The sequence below is a fragment of the Pristis pectinata genome, chromosome 5 (assembly GCF_009764475.1).
Source record: "Pristis pectinata isolate sPriPec2 chromosome 5, sPriPec2.1.pri, whole genome shotgun sequence".
Taxonomy (NCBI): domain Eukaryota; kingdom Metazoa; phylum Chordata; class Chondrichthyes; order Rhinopristiformes; family Pristidae; genus Pristis; species Pristis pectinata.
The window spans coordinates 73,052,242-73,073,215 of record NC_067409.1 but is presented as its reverse complement, the minus strand read 5'-3'; the positions used below and the strand labels follow the sequence as shown (position 1 = coordinate 73,073,215).

The 20,974-nt window shown below is 43.0% G+C and overlaps 1 protein-coding gene across 2 annotated transcripts in view; it reads right to left on the bottom strand.

The window, feature by feature from the left end:
* LOC127570602 (solute carrier family 22 member 23-like) overlaps positions 1-20,974 on the bottom strand; it is a 70,454-nt gene that overhangs the window by 38,379 nt on the left and 11,101 nt on the right. Inside the window, exons 1-3 of one of the 2 annotated variants that reach the window (XM_052016302.1) lie at positions 20,359-20,428; positions 19,931-20,034; positions 19,474-19,628 (exon numbers count right to left, since the gene is read on the bottom strand). In XM_052016302.1, coding sequence (XP_051872262.1) covers positions 19,474-19,570 — 97 coding nt within the window. In that variant the 5' untranslated portion in view covers positions 19,571-19,628; positions 19,931-20,034; positions 20,359-20,428. Of the gene's footprint in view, positions 1-19,473; positions 19,629-19,930; positions 20,035-20,358; positions 20,429-20,974 lie in introns of those variants that run through there. The other variant, XM_052016301.1, reaches the window with a different exon arrangement.

Here is a 20,974-nt window from a genome sequence, read left to right as displayed (position 1 = left end):
TCACAACCACACTGGAAATATTAATACAGAAAAATCAGCTGGTGGTCTTCAAAGGCAGACAAAAATAAAATCACTGGTGTTTGGAAGTGGAAAGGCAGACTCCTGCTATTTAAGACCAAGATACACGAGCCAAGAAAATCTTATTCTGACTTTGGATCCCTGATAATCACTACGAGGTCAAGGAGACAGTGGACATGGGTATTGGGACAGGCAGAGCAGGGGCTGTGTTCAAGAGAAGCCAAGTGATAAAGAGGAGTGGGAAGAGAGCCAAGGTTGGGGGGATAGAATGTGATCACAGTGGAGATGAGAGCCTTGGGGTGTGGTGGGGTTATGAAAGATCAGAAAGCCAGCAGGGAAACACCCATTTGATCAGCAGTGTGCCCAATTGTTCTTTCTGCTGGCATCTGTGGAAACTGTCCACTGAATCAGCAACTTCCTTTACTCTGTAAAGTCCCTGATCACATCATCTCCTCAGAATACCATCATATTCAAGTTCAAATCTCCAGTAAGCTTCCTTATCAGTCCTACAGCACTAAAACAGTGCTTAGCCAACCTACATGAGATTGTAGTGGCACATGTTCCCTTCCTCCCTTCAGTGCCATTCACCACCAATGCCTCACCTCCATCCTCCTCCTCCCAGACCAACAATTTCTGCTTAAGGTCAGTTAACTGGTTTATTGGTCAGGAAAAGCAAAGTATTTCTGCAATGTCACATTTGTCTACAGGGTGGAATGTGGTTGTGTGGCCCATAACCAGTTTCACAGAGGGCACTACAGTGGCACAGCTGACAGAGCTACCACCTCACAGCACCGGAGACCTGGGTTCAATCCTGTCCTCGGATGCTGTCTGTGTGGAGTTTGCACATTCTCCCTGTGATTATGTGGAGTTCCTCCTACATCCAAAAGATTTGTGGGTTGGTATATTAACTGGCCACTGCAAGTTGGGTGGCAGAATGTGGGACGGAGAAAGAAAGAAAAGTTGATAGGAATATGGGGAGAATAAGATGGGATTAGTAACAATAGATGTTTGACTATCAGTGCAGACTCTGAACCCAAGGGCCCATTTCTGTGCTCTGTAACTGAGCTGCCAGGGTCACATACTCACGACCGACTTTGTACTACTTGTGAATCAAGTGACTGCAGCAACCATGCTCATTTTGGGTCAAAGTTAGAACCATCCATATTGGTTTTTCATTAGATCAAAAGGAGGCTGACTTTGTACTACTTGTGAATCAAGTGACTGCAGCAACCATGCTCATTTTGGGTCAAAGTTAGAACCATCCATATTGGTTTTTCATTAGATCAAAAGGAGGAGGCTGTGTTCTAACAGCACCAGTACCACATACACATCTTCCTCTCCCCTTTCAGCATTCTGCAGAGGCCTCCTGGTCAGGTACAGTGAACTCCAAACATCATTGCAAACCGCAGGATGACCAATGAACACAGCACCAGGGTTTTGGTTAACGGGGAGCCAACCTCTACACTCAATGTGACAGCAAGCACCTGGCCACAGCTGCTCCAACGCAGCATGAAACAGGCTCATTCCCTGCGTCAGACATCTTCTCCATTACATGGACTGCTTGCCTTCAGTTCATCCTGCTGATATCTGACATGCATGGAGGGCATCTCAGCCAATCACAATCCTGCTCATGTACTGTGGACCCCTGCTACCAATTTATAGATCCAAAGCCATGGAGGGTTATAAAGGTCTTTGAGATTAGAAGCAATAAACCAATGACTGTAATCTTGGACAGTAGTTATCAATGGGATGGGTTGATGGCTGGATGGTGTGGGGAAGGGGAGGCTTGCTAGGGAACAAGGGAATAGCAAAGGGAGAGTTGGCAGATAATATAGAAGCCTGGACCAAGATTCCACCACAGCCTGGCCAATCGTTTAGGGTGGGAAGGGCTTACATGTAGAGATTCTGGAAACAGCCAAACACAAACAGCTCCAGTCTGGTCACTCTTTGGAGGGAGTTCCACTCCATCTGATGCTGGACACAGGGCTAAAAGATGCAGGTGGAAAAAGGTAATAATGGGTTTTGGCACCAATGAGCTGCTCCCTCCCAGAAGGGCGATAATGTTCACATCAAGCAGCATGTAGAAGTGGCAGAGATGAGAATGTGGAGTACAAAGGAAGCACATACAGGGATGGAACAAAGATGGATTAGAGGCACAAGGTGGGGAAGTGGGAAGCATCAATGGAAGGAGAATGGTTTCCAGCCAGCTGTACCGGATTGGGAACAGGGACAATCCTGGCCAATAATTTCACCACCTAAGGACTTGGAGGTTAATTACAGGTCAGCACTCTGCAAACTGAAAATCATCTGCCAAGAATGAACTCCCTTGAAAGGTTTTGGAGTTTATTCCCCAAGGCACATAAGCAGAACAGTTTGACAGAAGGGAGGAGATTGAAAGGGACAGGAATTAGGTTGATTGCATTTATAAACAGGGCATGCTTTCGCTACCATAGATGCAATGTTTTATTTGAATAATAATGCCTCACTTAAAATGCTTTGCATTAAACTACTGACATCTGTATCTATCCATTGAAATGTGGAAACGTTCAATGGCATTACAAGGACGGCACTATAGCGTAGCGGTTAGCGCGACGCTATTACAGCGCCAGCGATCAGGGTTCGATTCTCGTCACTGTCTGTAAGGAGTTTGTACGTTGTCCCGTCTGCGTGGGTTTCCTCTGGGTGCTCCGGTTTCCTCCCACATTCTAAAGACGTATGGGTAGGTTAATTTGGGGTTTAAAATGGGCGGCGCAGACTCGTTGGGCCAAAAGGGCCTGTTACCACGCTGTAAATAAAATTTAATTTAAAAAAAACAACAGGGCTGATACCAACAGTTGATTAAGCGAGACCAATCACCAGTACTATCGATCAAAATCGTTGATTGCTTTTGTAAATCCATGGTCATCATGTACAATTGCCAGATCTCAATCACAGCCTTAAGTTGGGCAGATTCAGGTTTACTCAGAGTTTAGGTTAAATTGGTAGAGTCCTGTGCACAGACTAACATCCACATCCTAAAGAACAAGGATGTTCATCATAAAATGATTAGCACTTAACTCATGACTGCAGCTTTCCAGAACACCTGTGCTCAGCAAATCTTAAGGATATTTTAGAAGTGAGAGATATTTTTAAAAGTTAAAGAATGGCAGTAATCTGCTAGAAACTTTACAACCAAAAAAGTAACAAAAAAAACCCAGAATTTTTGCATCTTTCACGATCTCAGAAAATCCCAAAGCCAGTGATATGCTTTTGAAGTCACTTCTGTAATGGAAGAATTTGCACACAGCAAGATCCCACAATGTGACAATGACCTGATAACCTGCTCTGGTGATGTTGAGTGAGCGATAAACATTGGCCAGGACAGTAGAGCAGACCCTGCTCTTCTTTGGAATCAACCACCCAAAAAGAGATGTTGCATCTTAACAGACAAACACATCTCACGCACAGACCACCTCTGTCCCACACCTGAGCATCAGCCTTGATTATATTCTCAGAGTCAAACAGCATGTAAATGGGTCCTTTGGCCCACTGAGTCCATACTGACCATCAAGAATCCCATTTTATTCTCTCCCTACTGCCCCCCAGATTCTACCACTTACTACGCACTGGGAGCAATTTACAACACCAATTAACCTTGCAAATCCTGGGGCGAGGCAAGAGTGCTATACACCCAATCACAGCTAACTATAAAAGGATTATTCTAATCCTGAACAAAATGATTGCCGAGAAAGCTCCTCAGAATGTGATTTCCAAACACAAAGGGATTACTGCCTACTATAGCAAGCTCCTTGTCTCTGCAGATTTTAGACAATTTTCTGCTGTACAACAAGTGTACGGAAACTGCTTTCACCCAGTGCATTAGCAGCTTGAGGCAGGTCCCTAGTCAGCTGCCAAATGCCACGAGTCAATTTTATTGGAAAATGATAGAACCTATGCTATTGTCAGTCCAGCTGCTACCAATAGACTGGGAAATATCCGATCTGGGCTTGATAACTCATCCATCTTTAAAAATAACAGATCCTCAAGATGGATTTCTTCATATACATCATGCCCAAAACTTCAATCTTCCCTCCCAAATGTCAATGCCTATTCTATCCCCTTCTTCTGCAGAGAAAACTACCCTTTCTCTACACTCATACAGTCCGGTCTCCAACACCATCACTTATCTTTATAAAACACCCCAAGCTTTCTTGCATTGTACCTGCCAAATTTTCTCTTGCACCTTCTTAAAGGTTGATAGATGGAGAGATGGAAATGCTTAGAAAGGGAATTCAAGAGGATGCAGACAGTGACAGTGAAGGATCAAGGAATCCACGAGGTGGCAGAGTAGGAGGAATGCAGAAGTGTCAGAGGGCTTTAGTGCCAAGGGAGGTCACAGAGATGGGAAGGAGTGAGCACGTGGTAGGATCTGAAAACAGAGCTTTTTTTTTAAAATTTAAAATTGAGGCATTGGTGATCTGATGTTGACCAATGGGCATGGCGAGGGATGAATGGGACCTGCTGTGACTTGGGCAACAGAACTATGACATTGGGGTCTGGCAGTGTTATGGAAGTGGTGACAGTGTGGAAATGAAGTCTGAAGCTCAATCTGGGATCAAGTAGGATGTCCAGTTGTATAAGACGTTGGTTAGGCCATATTTGGAGTATTGTGTGCAGTTCTGGTTGCCGCGCCGTAGGAAGGATGTGATTAAGCTGGAGAAAGTACAAAAAAGACTCGAGGATGTTGCCTGGACTGAAAGGATCGAGTAATAAGGAGAGATTTGATAGACAGGTGTGTGTTTTCCTGGAGCAAAGAAGGCAGGTGACATGACTGAGGTCTATAAAGTTATAGAAGCGTAGATAGCCAGTATTTGTTTCCCATGGTAGGGGTGTCTAAAACTAGAGGGCCTAGGTTTAAAGGTGAGGGGGAGCTTTAAAGGGGATCTAAGAGATAAATTTTTCATGTAAAGAGTAGTTGGTATCTGGAATGAGCTGCCAGAGGTGGTGGTGGAGGCAGGAACAGTGACAACATTTAGAAGGCATCTGGACAGGTACTCGAATCAGCAAGGCACAAATGGATATGGAATTCATGCAAGTGGGATTAGTGTATACACCTGATGGTTGGCATAGATGTACTGGCCTGAAAGTCCTGTTTCCATGCCGTACAACACTATGACCCTAAGACATTTGACTCTACAATGGTTTACAAGGAACTTATTTATAGATCATCTGGTCCCAACCTTAATCTCCCTACTTTGACCTGTGCAAACACCTGGTTTAGGCAGGGCTGTCACAGAAACTGGACCATCCACAAACAATCAGATTGGAAGGGGTTAGCCAACCCCAAAGCCAGATGGAGGAAACCTCTCCAGCACTCTCTACATTTCACTCCAGTTTCAATTTGGCTCCCAATTCTGGGCTCAAGCTACATTTAGGTTGTCTGCATCATACCCGATTCAGCCCCAACCTTGCCTTCACCCATCCTGTTATTTCCACAGCTACCCTGTCCTTTTACAGCCCACATCAGGTTTCAAGCCTTGCTACCATAGTCCTCCATGAGGAGTGAACTATGACCAGTGACTAGACTTCAGGCAGTGCTCCAGACTGTCCCAATAGCCTGACATTGCACTGCTATAAAAGACAATTGAACTGCTTACAAACACTTCCAAAGGACTAATTTAAACAATCTAAAATTAATTTAACTAAACATTTAACTTAAGAACTAAACCACTTAACTTTTCAACCCAGTTCAGCGACCATACTAGACTCACCGACCAGTAGTGTTGGGGGGACAATACTAAACAAATCTCGCCCCTCAGGTCAGCATTCCAAGTTCTGCCCTGGACCTGGTACAGAATCCAGTGGTTTGGCAGATGGTTAGATATTTCAGTACTGCAAGTGGCAAGTTAGCTAACTAGTAATCCAAAGAGCAGAGTTCAAATCCCAGGGACTTGTGAAGGTGAAACATTCGTTTCCTTACAATAGTTTGGATGGATTAAACTTTTCTTTCTTCAATTTCAACTATTCCCCATCTTTACTTCCCTACTCTTATTTTGCTAGGAGCTGGCATGGTCCTGACAGGCTGAATGGCCTCCTTCCATGCCATAAATAGTCAAGCAAATGCAGAGACATTGGAAACACTCAGCAGGTCAGGCAGCATCTGTGGAAAGAGAAAAAGAGTTAACGTTTCAGGTCACAGATTCTTCAGCTAACCCGACATTAACTCTTTCTCTCCCAGCATCTGAGTTTTGTTTTTATTTTCAAGAAACCAACCCGTTTTCACTCTTTTCTGTAAGAGAACAACACAAGCAGCTGAAATTAAATCCTGGGTAATAACAGCACGGACAAGAAATGCTAAAAGGAAATAGTAAGAATGAGTGAATACATCATGGATAAGTGAGCAACCAAACTCCCTCTTTTGCAAACGTCCTGCTGCTGTCCATCTCAGGCTAATTATGCATCTGTGCTAGTACTAAGCTAGACCCAATACAGCTCGCTCCCAGGTGTTGATATTAAGACCGGTCTCTCAAATGGACACTTACTAAAATTGCAAACAAAAAAAACTTAATATTGCCACTGATCACTTAGAGGGGGGAACCTATTTAGACAGTCTCATACACTTCACATTCTGACCCAAAAAAACAGAAGCCATTGTGGTTTGATTTACAAAACAAAAACCTAATGCAATAACCAGTCTAACCAGATCATTCTACATACCAAACAGATTAGAACTTTGAGGCTTATCTACTGCTGATTTAATCAGGCAAATTTCTTTAAGTCACCACATTTCAAGCACTCTATGAATTATTATAGAAAAGTGGTCCTTTTAGCAGATTTATAAATAGAATAAAAAATCAGATTGAGGGTAGATTCACTATTGAGGACCAAATGAAAGAGATAAATGGAATAGAGAGATCAAAGCCAGCTCAGTGAATAGTGATGCACAGGGGTCCTGGTGAGTGAACTGGTCAGACTTAGTGTCAGGTGTGTAACTCTTGGCTTTTCTGCAATAGAAAATTAGAAGTGGAAATGCAAAGGGACTGCAAAAATATTAACTTTTTTTCCTTACTTGCCTAAAGTGTCATACAGGTAATTCAAGTATGGAAAAGCAGTGATAAAGTGGACTCAAAATATTCCAAAGTACCTATGGGCATAAATTAATGAAATTTTTAATAAGTAATAAATATGGGATAAAGCATACCAGTTAAGATTTGGAATCAAAGATGGGAGAGAAACCTAAATGGGAGTTTCCAGATTGGAGCGTTATAGGTGCAAGTCAAGTACCCAGGTATCAGACACAGCTTTATTTCTAAACATGTCCTCTTTCCCTGGGAGCTTCCGGTCAGAAGACTCTGGAAAATCTGTAACATTGCAAATGCGTGGCTTGCAATAGTCCCTGGAACAAACAGTGCAAGTGAAGAAACAGTCTGTATATCACCCTGTGCTTTTTTTGATTACTTCAAATTTAATGCAATTCCAAGGAAAAGTGATTTCACAAAAATGATTAAAAACCTTGGATTTCTGCTTCAAAACTGAAAGCTGAGATTGAATGCAAATGCAAGAGTGATCGATCTCACAGATAGTTCTCCTACTCAACCTATAAAGGTGAGCACCTTTTGCTAAAACACTCCGAAGCTCTCAAATGTCAGGATTGAGAACAGCTGGATCTGAAATCTTTCCATCATCTCATTCAAAGTAACACCTGCTTCCACATTACAACCTGGTTTCATTATCAGCAAAATCAAATTCACCCTGGCTATACAAAAGCAATTTCTTAATTGGCACAGAGTCCTAGCATATAATATGCATCCCTCATCCTCATACATACAGAGCATGCTGTTCTTTAGATTACATGCAAATCCCGGTTTTGCTTATGCTATTTCAACAACTTCTGAGCTTGCATTAATAAGCAACAGGGCATGAGTGTGAATCACTAGCCAACTTCTTACTAAAACTATCCTAAGGGCTTGGCAGGGCACCATTCTGTTTCTTGCGTACTTGAGTACTTGCAGTGTTTTACAGCAAGAAAGTTAAGCTGTTCTTCTGAGCAGGGCTGCTCTTCAAGGATCATTGCTGGGACCTCTGTTTGCAATTTACATTAATGATTTGGATGAAAATGTAGGTGTTCTGATTAGCAAGTCTGCTGATGACATGAAAATTTCATGTTCTGGTTAGCAAGGAAGGTTGTCAAAGGATAAAACAGGATGGAGATCAGTTGGAAATTTGGGTTCAGAAATGGCAGATGGAGTTTAATTTGAGAGGTCAAATGCAAGAGGAAAGTATACAGCAAATGGTAGGGCCCCTAAGAGCATTGAGTACAAAATTGACAAGTCATGTTGCAGTTGTACAAAATTTTGGCTAAGCTACATTAGAACTATTGTGTGGAATTTTGATTGCCACACCATAGGATGGATGTGGAGGCTTTGGAGACGGTGTAGAAGAGGTTCACCAGGATGTTTCCTGGATTGAAGAGTATTAGCTACGAGGAGTTGGACAAACTTGGATCGTTTTCTCTGGAGTGTTGGAGGCTGAGGGGTGACCTGATAGAAGTGTACAAAATTACGAGAAGCATAGATAGGATAGATAGATAGATAGAGTCTCCCCCCTCTTTCCCCCCCCCCCCAACTCCCTATCAAATAGTAGAGGGCATGGGTTTAAGGTGCAAGGGGGGGAAGTTTAAAAAGGAGATTTATGAGACAAGTTTTGTTTTGAAAACAGTGGTAGGTGCCTGGAAATGCACTGCCAGTGGAAAACAATAAAAGCAAATATGATAACAACATTTAAGGTGCATTTATATAGATATGAACAGGCAGGGAATGGAGGGACACAGACCACATGTAGGCAGAAGGGGTTAGTTTAATTCGGCATCAATTTTCGGTGCAGATGTGGTTGGCAGAAAGGCCCATTCCTGTGCTGTACTGTTTTACATGTGTGTAGGGATGGGATTGTGTGCTACATCTTAAACGTCAGCAGTTCCTTCAGGTGTGGGAGACTTTGTGGATCTGATGCCAATTAGCTGCAGCAATGCAATATTACACCAGAATCACACAAGAACTACTGCATTACCGTACTAGCAGGACACAGGCTGCAAAAGGTGTCAAGGATTTCTACAAGCTCACTGATAGATGTGTTGGAAGGTGAATCAACACCAAAAATTCCTGAATGCCAACATGTTCGATGAACTCAGTCCCAGCACTGATCCCAAGGGACCCCACTAGTTATAGCTTAACTTGAAAACAACCCATTTATCCCTACTTTTTCTTTACTCACCTTCTCTCCCACCCCCTCCACCCCTCCCCCTCCCACCCCACCAGTAACATAACTATTCTAATGAGAATGGCAAGGGGAATTAACTGGCCTTTTAATAAATAGCCATTGCTACCACAGAATCGTGATGAAACTGTAGCAGTAGATTAGACCGAGCAATGATGCATCTTGGCTAATGGCCTCACAGACACTCCAGGTAAAGTCCCCAAGCAACTCCTGAATCTACAACACGGCACTTCAATACCAGCCACAACATTTAGAAATGAGTAATGTGGAGATTAAAGTAGGCCAAAAGCCCATCAGATAATTCATGTTAGAATCCATTCTTATGGAATTGATAAAGAGTACTTTGCAAAGCTTAACATGATCAAGCAGAGTCAGCATGGTTGTAAAGGGGAAATTGTGCTTAACAAATACATTTGAGGTAATTGAGAATGTAACCTGCATGGTGGATAAAGGGGGACCAGCAAATGTTGTATATTTAGATTTCTGAAAGGCATTTGATAAGGGATGCTACATAAATGTTGGAGATACTCAGTGGGTCAGGCAGCATCTGTGGGGAAAGGAATAGTTAGCATTTCATCAGAGCTGGGTAAAGTTTGGAAACAAGCCTGTATTAAGTTATAGAGAAAAAGGCTGGAGTAGTGAGAACAAAGGGAATGTCTGTGGCAGGGATGGAGATCAAGATGCAAATGGTGATGTTATAGTTCTGATACAAACCGAGAAGGCTGGTTATCTGAATTCAGCTTTGAGATCTGATGGCAGAAACAAGGGTGACTGAGCTTCCAGTTGTCTGTCAGTTTAATTCTCCACCCTTTTCCCACTCTGACCTCTCAGTCCAAGATCTCTTGCACAGCACTACAGGTCAATGTAAACTTGAGGAATAGCATCACATATCCAAACCAGAGATGTTACAGCCCTCAGAACTCACTGAATTCAACAATTTCAGATAGCCAGCCTTTCTAGTTTATGACAGAAATGGACAGTTCTAATACAATGTCAGCCACCTGATTGTTAACAGCACTCTCTTTGTTCTCCCTTTGCTTCCCTTGGTTCTCTACACCCACCCCATTTTTCTTCAATAAAAAGAGCTTGCCTTCTAACTTTGCTAGTTCTAATGGAACATTAACTATTTCTCTCCCCGCAGATGCAGTCTGATCTGCCGATCATCTCCAGCGTTCCCATTTTTACTTATTTTCTGCTTTTCGTACAAGAATCCAAGTTCGCAGAGTTATCATCTTGGTGAAAACACAAGTTGCAAGGAAGACACAATGAGTTAGCAAAAGGGATACAGACAGGTGAATGAACAGAAAGATGATATAAGTAATGTGAAAAGTGAACCTATCCACTCTGGTAAAAAGAATAGAGTATTATTTACACAGTGCAAGATAACTAGTGTTCGGAGAAATTTAAGTGGTCCTGCAAGAAATACAGGTTCAATGATCAGGAAGGCAATAGAATGTTGGATCAAGTACAAGAATGGTGTAGTCTCAGTGCTTCAGTGAGCCTCGCTTGGAGTATTGTGTACAATTTTAGTCTTCTTATTGCACAAGGGTACAGTGGCCTTGGTGGCAGTTCACGGAAGGTTCAATGGGTTGAATCTTGGGATGAAGAAGTTGTCTTACGAGGAAGGTTGAGCATTTTGGGCCTTTGCTCATTGGAGTTTAGAAGAATGGGGGGGGGGTGGAATCTGATCAAAAGATTGAGGGACTTCACAGAGCAGAAGCCGAGAGGACGTGTCCCCTCATGGGGAATCTAGAACAAGAGCACACAGTAAAAGGTTAAAAGCTGGCCAGTTCAGAGGCGAGGAGGAATTTCTTTTTCTAGCTGTGAATCTTTGGAACTCTTTACCCCAGTGGCTGAGCCATGGAGCATATCCAAGGCTGAGATAGATTTTTTTGGACAGAAGAGAAGCTAAGGTTATGGAAGTCAATAGGGAAAGGAGTTAAGGCCAAAGATCTTGCCAACCAGCTGAGCTGGAGCAAGGGTCTGCAAGGTCTTCTCCTGCTTCTATTTGTTGCATTCCTTTGGCTCAATACATAAGAGTGTGATTACTTCCATGGCCCCAAGCTTCAATGCCTCCACCGACTGTGATGTATGTTTGCCAACCTCATCGATGGTTAGAAATGCAGGGTGAAGACAACTAGGAGTATAATTCCTCACTTTTAGAATCAGAGTCATACAGCACAGAAAATGGCCCTTCGGCCCAACTCATCCATGCCAACCAAGATGCCCATCTTAGCTAGTCACATTTGCCTGCACTTGACTCATTTCCCTCTAAACCCTTCCTATCCATGTACCTGTCCAAATGTCTTATATGTTGCTATTATACCTGCCTCAATCACTTCCTCTGACAGCTCATTCCAAATATGTAGCATCCCCTCTGGGAAAAGGCTGCCCCTCAGGTTCCTCATACCTTAAACTTATGTCCTCTAGTTCTCAATTTCCCAACCCTGAGAAAAAGACTGCATACACTTTTGCTGATTAGAGTCACACTCAGTTCATGGAAACTGATGAAATGCATGAAATCCTCAGCAGTTTCAGCAGATGATATTTCAGGTTGCTGATGTTTCAGCCAGGCACCTGAAAGGCAGTGAAAGGTTTGGATCTGAACCATTAGCCTCCTGCCCATAGATGCTGCCCAAACTGCTGAGAATTTCCAGCCTTTTATACTGTTCGTGCATTTTTCACCAAGACCCCCACACATGCACATACAGACACACATACATGCACAAGCATGGACACAGACACACACACACACACACACACGGAGATCAAACAGTTGGGTAAAATTAGACAGGGTGCAGCCAGAGGTTTAGCTGATAATATTCACACACCAAAGGAACAAAGAAAGGGAAGAACTGCCACAGCAGAGAAAGAATGAAACAGTGGTTTTTTGAACCAATTTCCAATGCACCCAAGATCCAGAACCCTATCAACGTGAATTTGTGAAGTTGCTGTTTGAATGCCCGTGTGATAGATCTCGTTGAGTGTTACTATGAAGCGTGGTTCCACATTACTCAGAGCAAGTTAGGGCCCAGCATCCCAGGCAGGTGGGAAGGAGGAAACCCCACAATGTGGATTGATTTATCTACCCTGGCAGGAAAATGACACTGAGGTAGATCAGCCATGATCTCATCAGAAGATCAACACATGCTCCTATTTCTGATGTTTACTGAGAAATCAGTGAAGAGGCAGGGATACAGGATTTGGATGTACATATACAGGATCTACAGGGCAGATCAGGTTTGTATGTACACGTGCTAATCAACACCAAGCATGAACTATCGCTTGACAGCTCAAAGTCCCTGTGTGGGCAGAAGACATGGGCAATGCAACAGTATGACTTATTCAGTAATCCCACTAAAGCAATCAGATGAAGGAAGTTCAGTTGTTCTCCGGGTGGGAACAACAGGGACACAGAATGGGAGCTGACGTGCCTCCTGTTCAACCAGCAGCCTCTCGCCTGCATGGGCAACCGTGAGCCTGTGCACACAACTGGCACCGTGCAAATTAACTCAAGCAATAGAGTAGGATTTTGTGGCTACTTTTTATTTTAAACATTCCTCACCTTGCCCAAGTAGTTTGGCACAGTCAGCTATCTGGGCTGAAAGCCTCCCACTGCCATCTGATGCTCCATCAATGAAGTGGTGTTTTGCATGGCTATAGGGAAATAATGAGAGGGCGAATGGGCAAACCAGATTGCTCAGTTGGGAGTCAGCATGGACCAAATGGGCCAATGGCCTCCTCCAGTGTTATAATAAGATCATACCAGACAATTATATTCAAGTTCTCAATGCAAATCACATCTTTGCTAATTGTCAGGCAGGCTCCATTGCTTGACATAGCTGCACGATATCTTAGGACACTTTGCTGAAGGGGCCAATTATCCTGATATTCTGTGGGAGCCACAGCTTCCATGGCAAGTTAGCAGAAAACTGGAGAAATCCTTTGAACAGCTCCCCACAGTGTTGCTCCATGCTTTCTGTGGGTGGGTGCCCAGGTAGTAATACTGTGGAATTTCAGGGGGCAATGTGGTCCTATTCCAAATGGAAGCACCAAAATACCAAGCGCTAGTAAAACAGGCTAAAGGGCCCATTGTCCAGGAGAAAAAAATCTCTCGTCTTTCAAAGACCGAGGGGGCCTGAGTTACAAGGAGAGGTTGCGTAGACTAGGACTTTATTCCCTGGAATATAGAAGATTGGGGGGGGTGACCTGATAGAGGTATACAAGATCATGAGGGGCATAGACAAGGTGAAAGCACAGTCTTTTCTGGGAGGAGTGCTAAAAACAAGAGGGCATAGTTTTAAAGATCAGAGGCAAGAGATTTCAAAAGGGACATCGGGGTAGCTTCATCATGCAAAGGGTGGTGTGCATTTGGAATGAGCTGCCAGAAATAGTAGTTGAGGTGGGCACATCAGCAACATTTAAAAGCCATCTAGATGTACATGGATAGGAGAGATTTAAAGGGCTATGGGCCAAATGCTGGCAGATGGGACTAGCTCGCTGGGCAACACCGTAGGCATGGACAAGTTGGGCCGAAGGGCCTGTTTCCATGCTGTAGGACTATGATCTTTGTCTCCCCACACACCCCTCTCTGTAAAGGTTGGTGCTCCCATTCTCTAATGTCTTCAATCTCCATCCTGTCCCCACACAACAGACCTTGGCTCCAAACTTTGGCTTTTCTACAATAAAGTCCTGATATCTCCCTTTACCACAGGAAGTCAGAGCCTACAAAATCACCATGACATTAGTCCTACCTAACACATCCCCAGTACCTGACCAGTGACTGCAGTCAAGGAAAGGACATGCCTTCTTGTCTTGGAGAGACATGAGACTGCAAATGCTGGAATCTGGAGTAATATACAAAGCAATGGAGGAACTCAGGAGGCCACGGTCTGGACCAGTTGAAGGGTCTCAACCTGAAAAGCTGACTGTCCATTTTCCTCCACAGAGGCTACCTGACCCACTGGGTTCCTCCAGCATCTTGTGTGTTGCCTTCTTATCATTCTCTTTAACTTACTATCTCAATGTAGTCACACCAACACACGCCTAATGTTTTATATTTAGCATTCAAAAGAAAGAAACCACTTTTCTGACCAATTGGCTTGCCTTTATTAGATGAGAACATGCATATTATTGGTTTTAGGTTTTATACCACACCGAGGGAGTTGATTTCTGTTCACTAAAGAATTTGCATTAATTTTCCAAAATATCATTACATCACAAGCCACTTCACATTCAAAGAGTTACTCCTGAAGTGCAGTTATGTTGTAAACAAGCCAATTTGCACAAGTCAGGGCCTCAGACTGTACAGTATATTTCTTAGCACTGTTTCTTATCTACTTACTGCCCCTCAGTCACCCAAAACACATTAGAATTTGGCTTAATCCACTTAAGGGGAAGAAACTCAATTACCTGCTTGGCTGAAGGACTAAGTGACATATTCCCAGGTCAGGGGTTCAGAACACAGTCTATACCTAGATAAACAGGGAATGTAAATCACAAAATATGCCAAACAAAATTAGGAGGAAATTTGTAGAAGACTTCAGGAAGCCACAACACTTGCAGAATAGGTAGATAAAAGTCTCAATTTTCATTGTAAAAGAAAATCAGTGCTGGAAATTGAAATAAAAACTGAAAATGCTGGAAACATTCTACAGATCAGGCAGCCTCATGGAAAGAAATATGAGTAATACAAGTAATGTTCAGGTCAATGACTCTGTCAGAACTGGGAAAGAGAAATCAAGTTAGTTTTAAGTTGGAGAAGGTGGGACACGGGGAATTTCTCTTAAAGGGCAAGTCCAGGACTGCCGTGCTGATGAGCTGCTGAAGCCATCTGGTGAACGTTAATGAGAGCGAGAGCAAGCTGCAAAGCTGTAGGAAATGCCCAGGTCAGGCCACACTAGCAGAGAGAGAACTCGGTTAATCCGAAGAGACCGTTTCTATCACTGCACTTTCCCATGCAGCCACAGGATATGCAACATCTGCCATTTACCTTGTCCCTCCCACCATCCATGGATCCAAACAGTCCTTCTAGGTGAAACAGTGACTTGCTTGAATTCTTGCCATCCAGCACATTGCATTTGGTGCTTGCAATGTAATCTCAGCTCCATTGGAGAAACCAAACACAGATTAGGTCTCTGCATTATAAACTCCTCCATTGGACGTCACTAATTCTCTATCCCACTCCCACCTCTCAGTCCCTGGCCTCCTGCACCATTTTAACAAGACCCCATGCAAGCCTGAGAAACAGAACATCTTCTGCCTGGGTACATTCCAGCATTCTGAAATGTATGTCTCTCAATAACTTCAGGTAATTCACCTTCCCATCTGTATTAGAACTGGCTGTTCTGCTATAGGTCATCCATCTGTGATATTGGCTCAGTGTTTCAGCGCAGCTTCACCTGCTGGGTATTTCCTACAGCCCTGCATTTCGCAGCCTTTACATGTCCCTCCACATTTTCACCTTTTCAACCTACCCTCAATCTTTCAAATAGATTGTTTCATCAACACATTATCACCATAGCAACCCTGGCCTCACCCCAGACATGTTCCCTGTGTCCCTTCCATCCCTGCGTGCAACTTAAAACTTCCCTGTGTTCTCTTTCCCAGTTCTGATGGTCCTCAACATGAAATGGTAACAAATTCCCTTTCTAAAGAAGCTGCCTAACCTGCTGTTTCCTGTATTTTCTGTTCTTAGATTTTACTTATCATAGTACTTTTCAGTCTAAAGATTCCTCAAAACTCTTTACAGCCAGCGATGTCCAAGCTGAACTGTAGTCACCACTGCCATATAGAAATCCAGCAGCCAATTTGTGCAAAGCAAGCCCCCACCAACTCCAATGCAATCTTGACCAGATAATCTCTTTTGGTGAAGCTGAGCGATAAATATTAATCCTCGGACACTGGGCAGCAAGTGGGGAAATTGCTCTCTCAAATTGCAATGAATCACCAGCCTTGAATTTTCACTTAGGTCTGTGATGTGGATCTTGAACTTGGAACCTTGAGTAAGAAATGAGACAACTACAGTTTAATAGGGTGAAGTGTGTAGAAGGAAAATTACAAGTGGGAGCATGCAGTCAATAAAAGATCACAGAAGGACAAGCAGGAGATGCATCAGAGTTCAAACCTTTCATACTCCAAAAGTACAGTACAGGGAGATTAAACATACCAAAGGATTTTTCAATTTTTGTTAAACAGGGGCATAGTGTACTTGGTTGTAGAAGATATGATGTACATGAGGAAAAGGCCATGGCAGTATTAGGATAGTGTGCACACTTTCTGGGATCCATTATAAAAAAAATTAAAGACACCATTCACTATTTACCAAGATGTTCACTATACCTTTACCAGGATGTCAAGAATATAGAACTATGGCTACAAGCAGCCCCTGGAGATATTGGGAGTCCAACCACAGATCCAGTAGCACCTGACCCCAAGTCCCATAGCAAGACCATGAAAATCTAGGACTGAATTGATAGGAACAGCTGAATGACAAACAGCCAGCACATTTCAGCCCAGTTAGTTCTAAAATGCCTTTACACAACCAGGCTCCTGATCAACAGACTGTTTTGCAGCAAGAAGTGGTAGACACAAGAAATGGGAGCTAAGGAAAGGAGGCACACAGTTACTAACACCCCCAGCATGTTTCAAATTAAATATTTTCGAAGCCTAGTTACTGCTGTAACATAAGCAATGTCTGAATCAGATTTATTATCACTGACATATGTGCTAATATCCTGAAAGCAGCTCCCACACACAGCCATCAGACAAGTTACCCAATGATTCTTTTTGATGATGAATCACAGATGTTGGCCAGGTTACCATGAAATCCTTAACATCCACCCAAGGTGGCAAGCAGGTTTATCAACCTAATCCAAAGAACAAGCTAGGTCACGTGTTCAAGTCTCTAGTTTGGGATTTAACTCATGATTTTCTGATTTAGAGGACCTTGCTAAGTCACCAGTTGTCTAATCAAATAAACAAGTGCCTAATAGACTGAACTTACACCCTGCTGTCCCCTGAACTACATTTTACTCAAGGATTTGCTTGGATGGTAATGAGGGAAGTATACAGTCACCATTGGGAGATGTACATAGACTATGAACACTGCATACGATCGAGTGTATACATTGTATGAATATGCAAAACAAGGTGCTTTCCTCATATTTTCTTACAATATAGGTGGCCCTTTGGCCCATTAAGTCTATGCCAGCTCTCGAAGTAATGCCATTCCTTCACTTATTTCCTAGTCCTCTCTCAGCTGCCCATTTTCTCCCACCTATACTTGAGTTCATTTACAGTGGCCAATAAACCTACCAAGCAGCACTCCTATGGGACGTGGGAGGAAACCGGAGCATCTGCGGGAACACACAGGGAGAACACGCAAACTCCACACAGACAGTACCAGAGGTCAGGATCCAAGTCACGTCACTGGAGCTGTGAGGCAGCAGCATTAACTCCTGATCCACAGTGCTGACCTTTCAACTGACAGCTGCTTTGTACCATCTGCTGTGGAACCACAGGGCAAGGGGAACAGGAGTTATCACAAGTTACCAGAAATGGAAATTTGTTTGTGTTGCATTTAATTATAGACTCATGTTTGAAGCAACTTTCTCTACTAGTAAGCCATCACAGAAGGTCATCACCAGCAGTCATCTCACCAATCCTACCAAACCACATCCTGCTCCATGAGATACAGGGGTGGCACTCAAGGACCAGAAGATTTAAACATTCCATCCTTGTGGAATAACCCCAGTATCTATCTACCAGTTAGTTTAACCTCAGTGATGAGGAACATTTTATAAACAATAATTAGGAAGAGAATTAGCAGTACTTTGGACAAATGTGGATAGAGCAGCAAAGCCACACTGGGTTTCTCTAAAGGCAACTTGTGTCTAACTAATTTGAGAGAGAGTGTTTTTTTTAAATGAAGTAATAGAAACAGTCAACGAGGGAAATGTAGTTGATGTGGTATATACAGACTTCCAAAAGGCATTTGATAAGGTACCACGTGAGCTTGTCGTCAGATTGAAAACAATGGAATAAAAAGGGAATGCAGCAGCCAGGATAGAACATTTCCCAATTATTGAACTAAAGTGAAGCTCCCCAGGGTCAGCACTAGGGTCACTGCATTTCCCAGTATAATAAGACATAGATTTGGTTGTACAAGGCACAGTTTCCAGAAAACAAAATTGAGAAGCAGCCCATCCACATCTCCTTGAAGCCTCTTAATGCAGAGAAATGTTGCATTATGTCAGGAAGGATGAAAAGAGGCATCATGAACTATGGGATACAAGAACACAGCGATCTGGGGTTCATGTTCACAGATTATTGATAGCCGCAGGGGAGATTGAGAAAGTAGTTAAAAACATACAGGATCCTGGGATTCAAAAGTAGAGCAAAGAGTACAAGAGCAAAGTAAATCACAATGAATCTTTATAAAACATTGGTTTGGCAACAGCTAGAGGATTGTGCCCAGTTCTGATATGAAACTTTAGAGAGGGTGCAGAAGAGATCTACAAAATGATTCCAGGGACGAGAGACTTAAATCATATGGTTAGACTGGAGAAGCTATGGCTGTTTTGCTTGGAATGGAGGAAATTGTGGAAGCACTTGATGGAGGGATATAAATCTTTATCAAGTGCCTCCACAGCCATTGAGTAGGTAACCAGAAACTACTGTTGCAGGCAGAGGGGTCAAAAATTAGGGGACATGGAATAATGGTGATTGGCAAAAGAACCAAAACCAACATGTGGAAAAACTTTCAAGCAATGAGTGGCTGGGGTCAATAATGCAATGCCAAAGGTAGTAGTGGGGGTAGATTTAATGCTGGTGTTTGAAAGGGAGTTAGATAAGTATCTAAAAGAAGAATTCACAGGATGATGGCGGGGGGGGGGGGGGGGGGGGGCGTTGCTCTCTGTATTGCTCTTACATAGAGCTGATACAGACTCAGTAGGTTGAATGGCCTCCTTCCATGCTCTAATGATGTGATTAGTATGGACAAAAAGTATTTGCAAGTTTGTACTTGGCCGTTTTACTTCAATTATATACCTTTACTAGCACTGAACTAAGGTACAACAACAATGGACCTAGATTCTGGTTCACAACATTGAAAAGTTGCATTTACAGTTATATTTCCAGATTAAAAGGCACCCAAGAGCATAACCAACCCAACATAACTGCTTTACCAAAAGTGTTACTCACGTGTGACATAGAGAGTGAGAAATACCCCTGCAAGGGAAAAGCCCTCAAAGAACCTCAGTGTACTGAACATGGTGACATTCACAGAGAGAGCTACCATCAGTCCAAAGATCAACACAAACAGCACCGAGATGACCAGCACCAGCTGTCGGCCAATCCTGGGAATCAAACAGGAATAGTTGGACAGATATCAAAGGCAATGTTTTAAAATAATTAAACTCAAAGAGCAAAATTTTAAGACATTCACTAAAACAAAAGCTACTAGATCAACCATAGCTTCTCTTTCCCAAACAGTTAAGCTTTTGGCCTCAATGTAAAAGACCCAGATATTTTACTCACTCGTGCCAGAGAGGCAGACAGACAAATATTACTCAGCAGCAAGATGACTTTAACTAACAAACCCTGCCAACCTACTTTTATTTGTAAAACTAGTTATAAACCACAAAAGTGTTGCACTTACCAATCAGCTAAGCTTCCTGTTACCAAGTAACCAATAATCAATCCAACCAGCAACGAAAACCTGGCAATATGGACTTTCCATGAGGAATTGCAGACCAAGTTCCACTGGAGAAGATTAACAAAAACATTATTAATACCATTTTCATCACAGTCCCCCAGCACGGTGACTAAGACCCCCTCCCACCCCAAAGTTTATTGATGGTCCTTCCTTTTGATATTAACTTTTGCCCCAGGAGCACCTTTCCCTGATCCCTGCTGTTCTTATCCAAGTCCCATTACGTAACAGGACTAAAGACAAAGTGCTGGAACAACTCAGAAGATCAGGCGACATCCGTAGAGAGTTAATGTTTCAGGTCAATGACCCAAGAACTTCTGAAGGGGCACTGTTTGAAATGTTATCTGTTTCCCCCTCTACAGATACCACCTGACCTGAGTGCTTCTTGCACATTGAGCATCTGCAGTTTTTTTGGTTTACAAGTATCCTTCTTCAGAGGAAATCCCTTTGCCAATTTACTTTGCCATTCCTCCTCTGTCTCCGCCCCCCACCCACACACACAAAAAAAATCCTGATGAGAAATGAAATCCTTCCCATTCCTCCCAATTGGTTCATTTTCCAAGCATGCAAAGTACGTCATCCTCCTGTCCTTTAAGAGAGTCCATTTTATTCTAAATCAATATCGTGCACAGCATTGACCCAAATTACTTCAGATCATCATCAGTGATAATAATCAGTGTGTTGAGGGAAAACAGTCAGAGCAAGTCTACAGGACCAGCAATGCCACACATCTTTAAAAGAATAAAGTCAGTGCTGGAACCAACCAGATTGCATGACGAACAGCTGAGATTTGCTAAACCTCACTGACTGTCAACATGCTCATTCAGGACTTGATACACTGGCAAGATGACAATTGGATCTCACTAATCCCCACATCACCACCACCTCCATCCACTATTGATAGCCATTGAGAGGACAACAAGGAGACCTGCTTCAGAGGTTCCGTCCACCAGAATCAGTCCCTTCATCTCACAGAACGAGGAAGGAAAC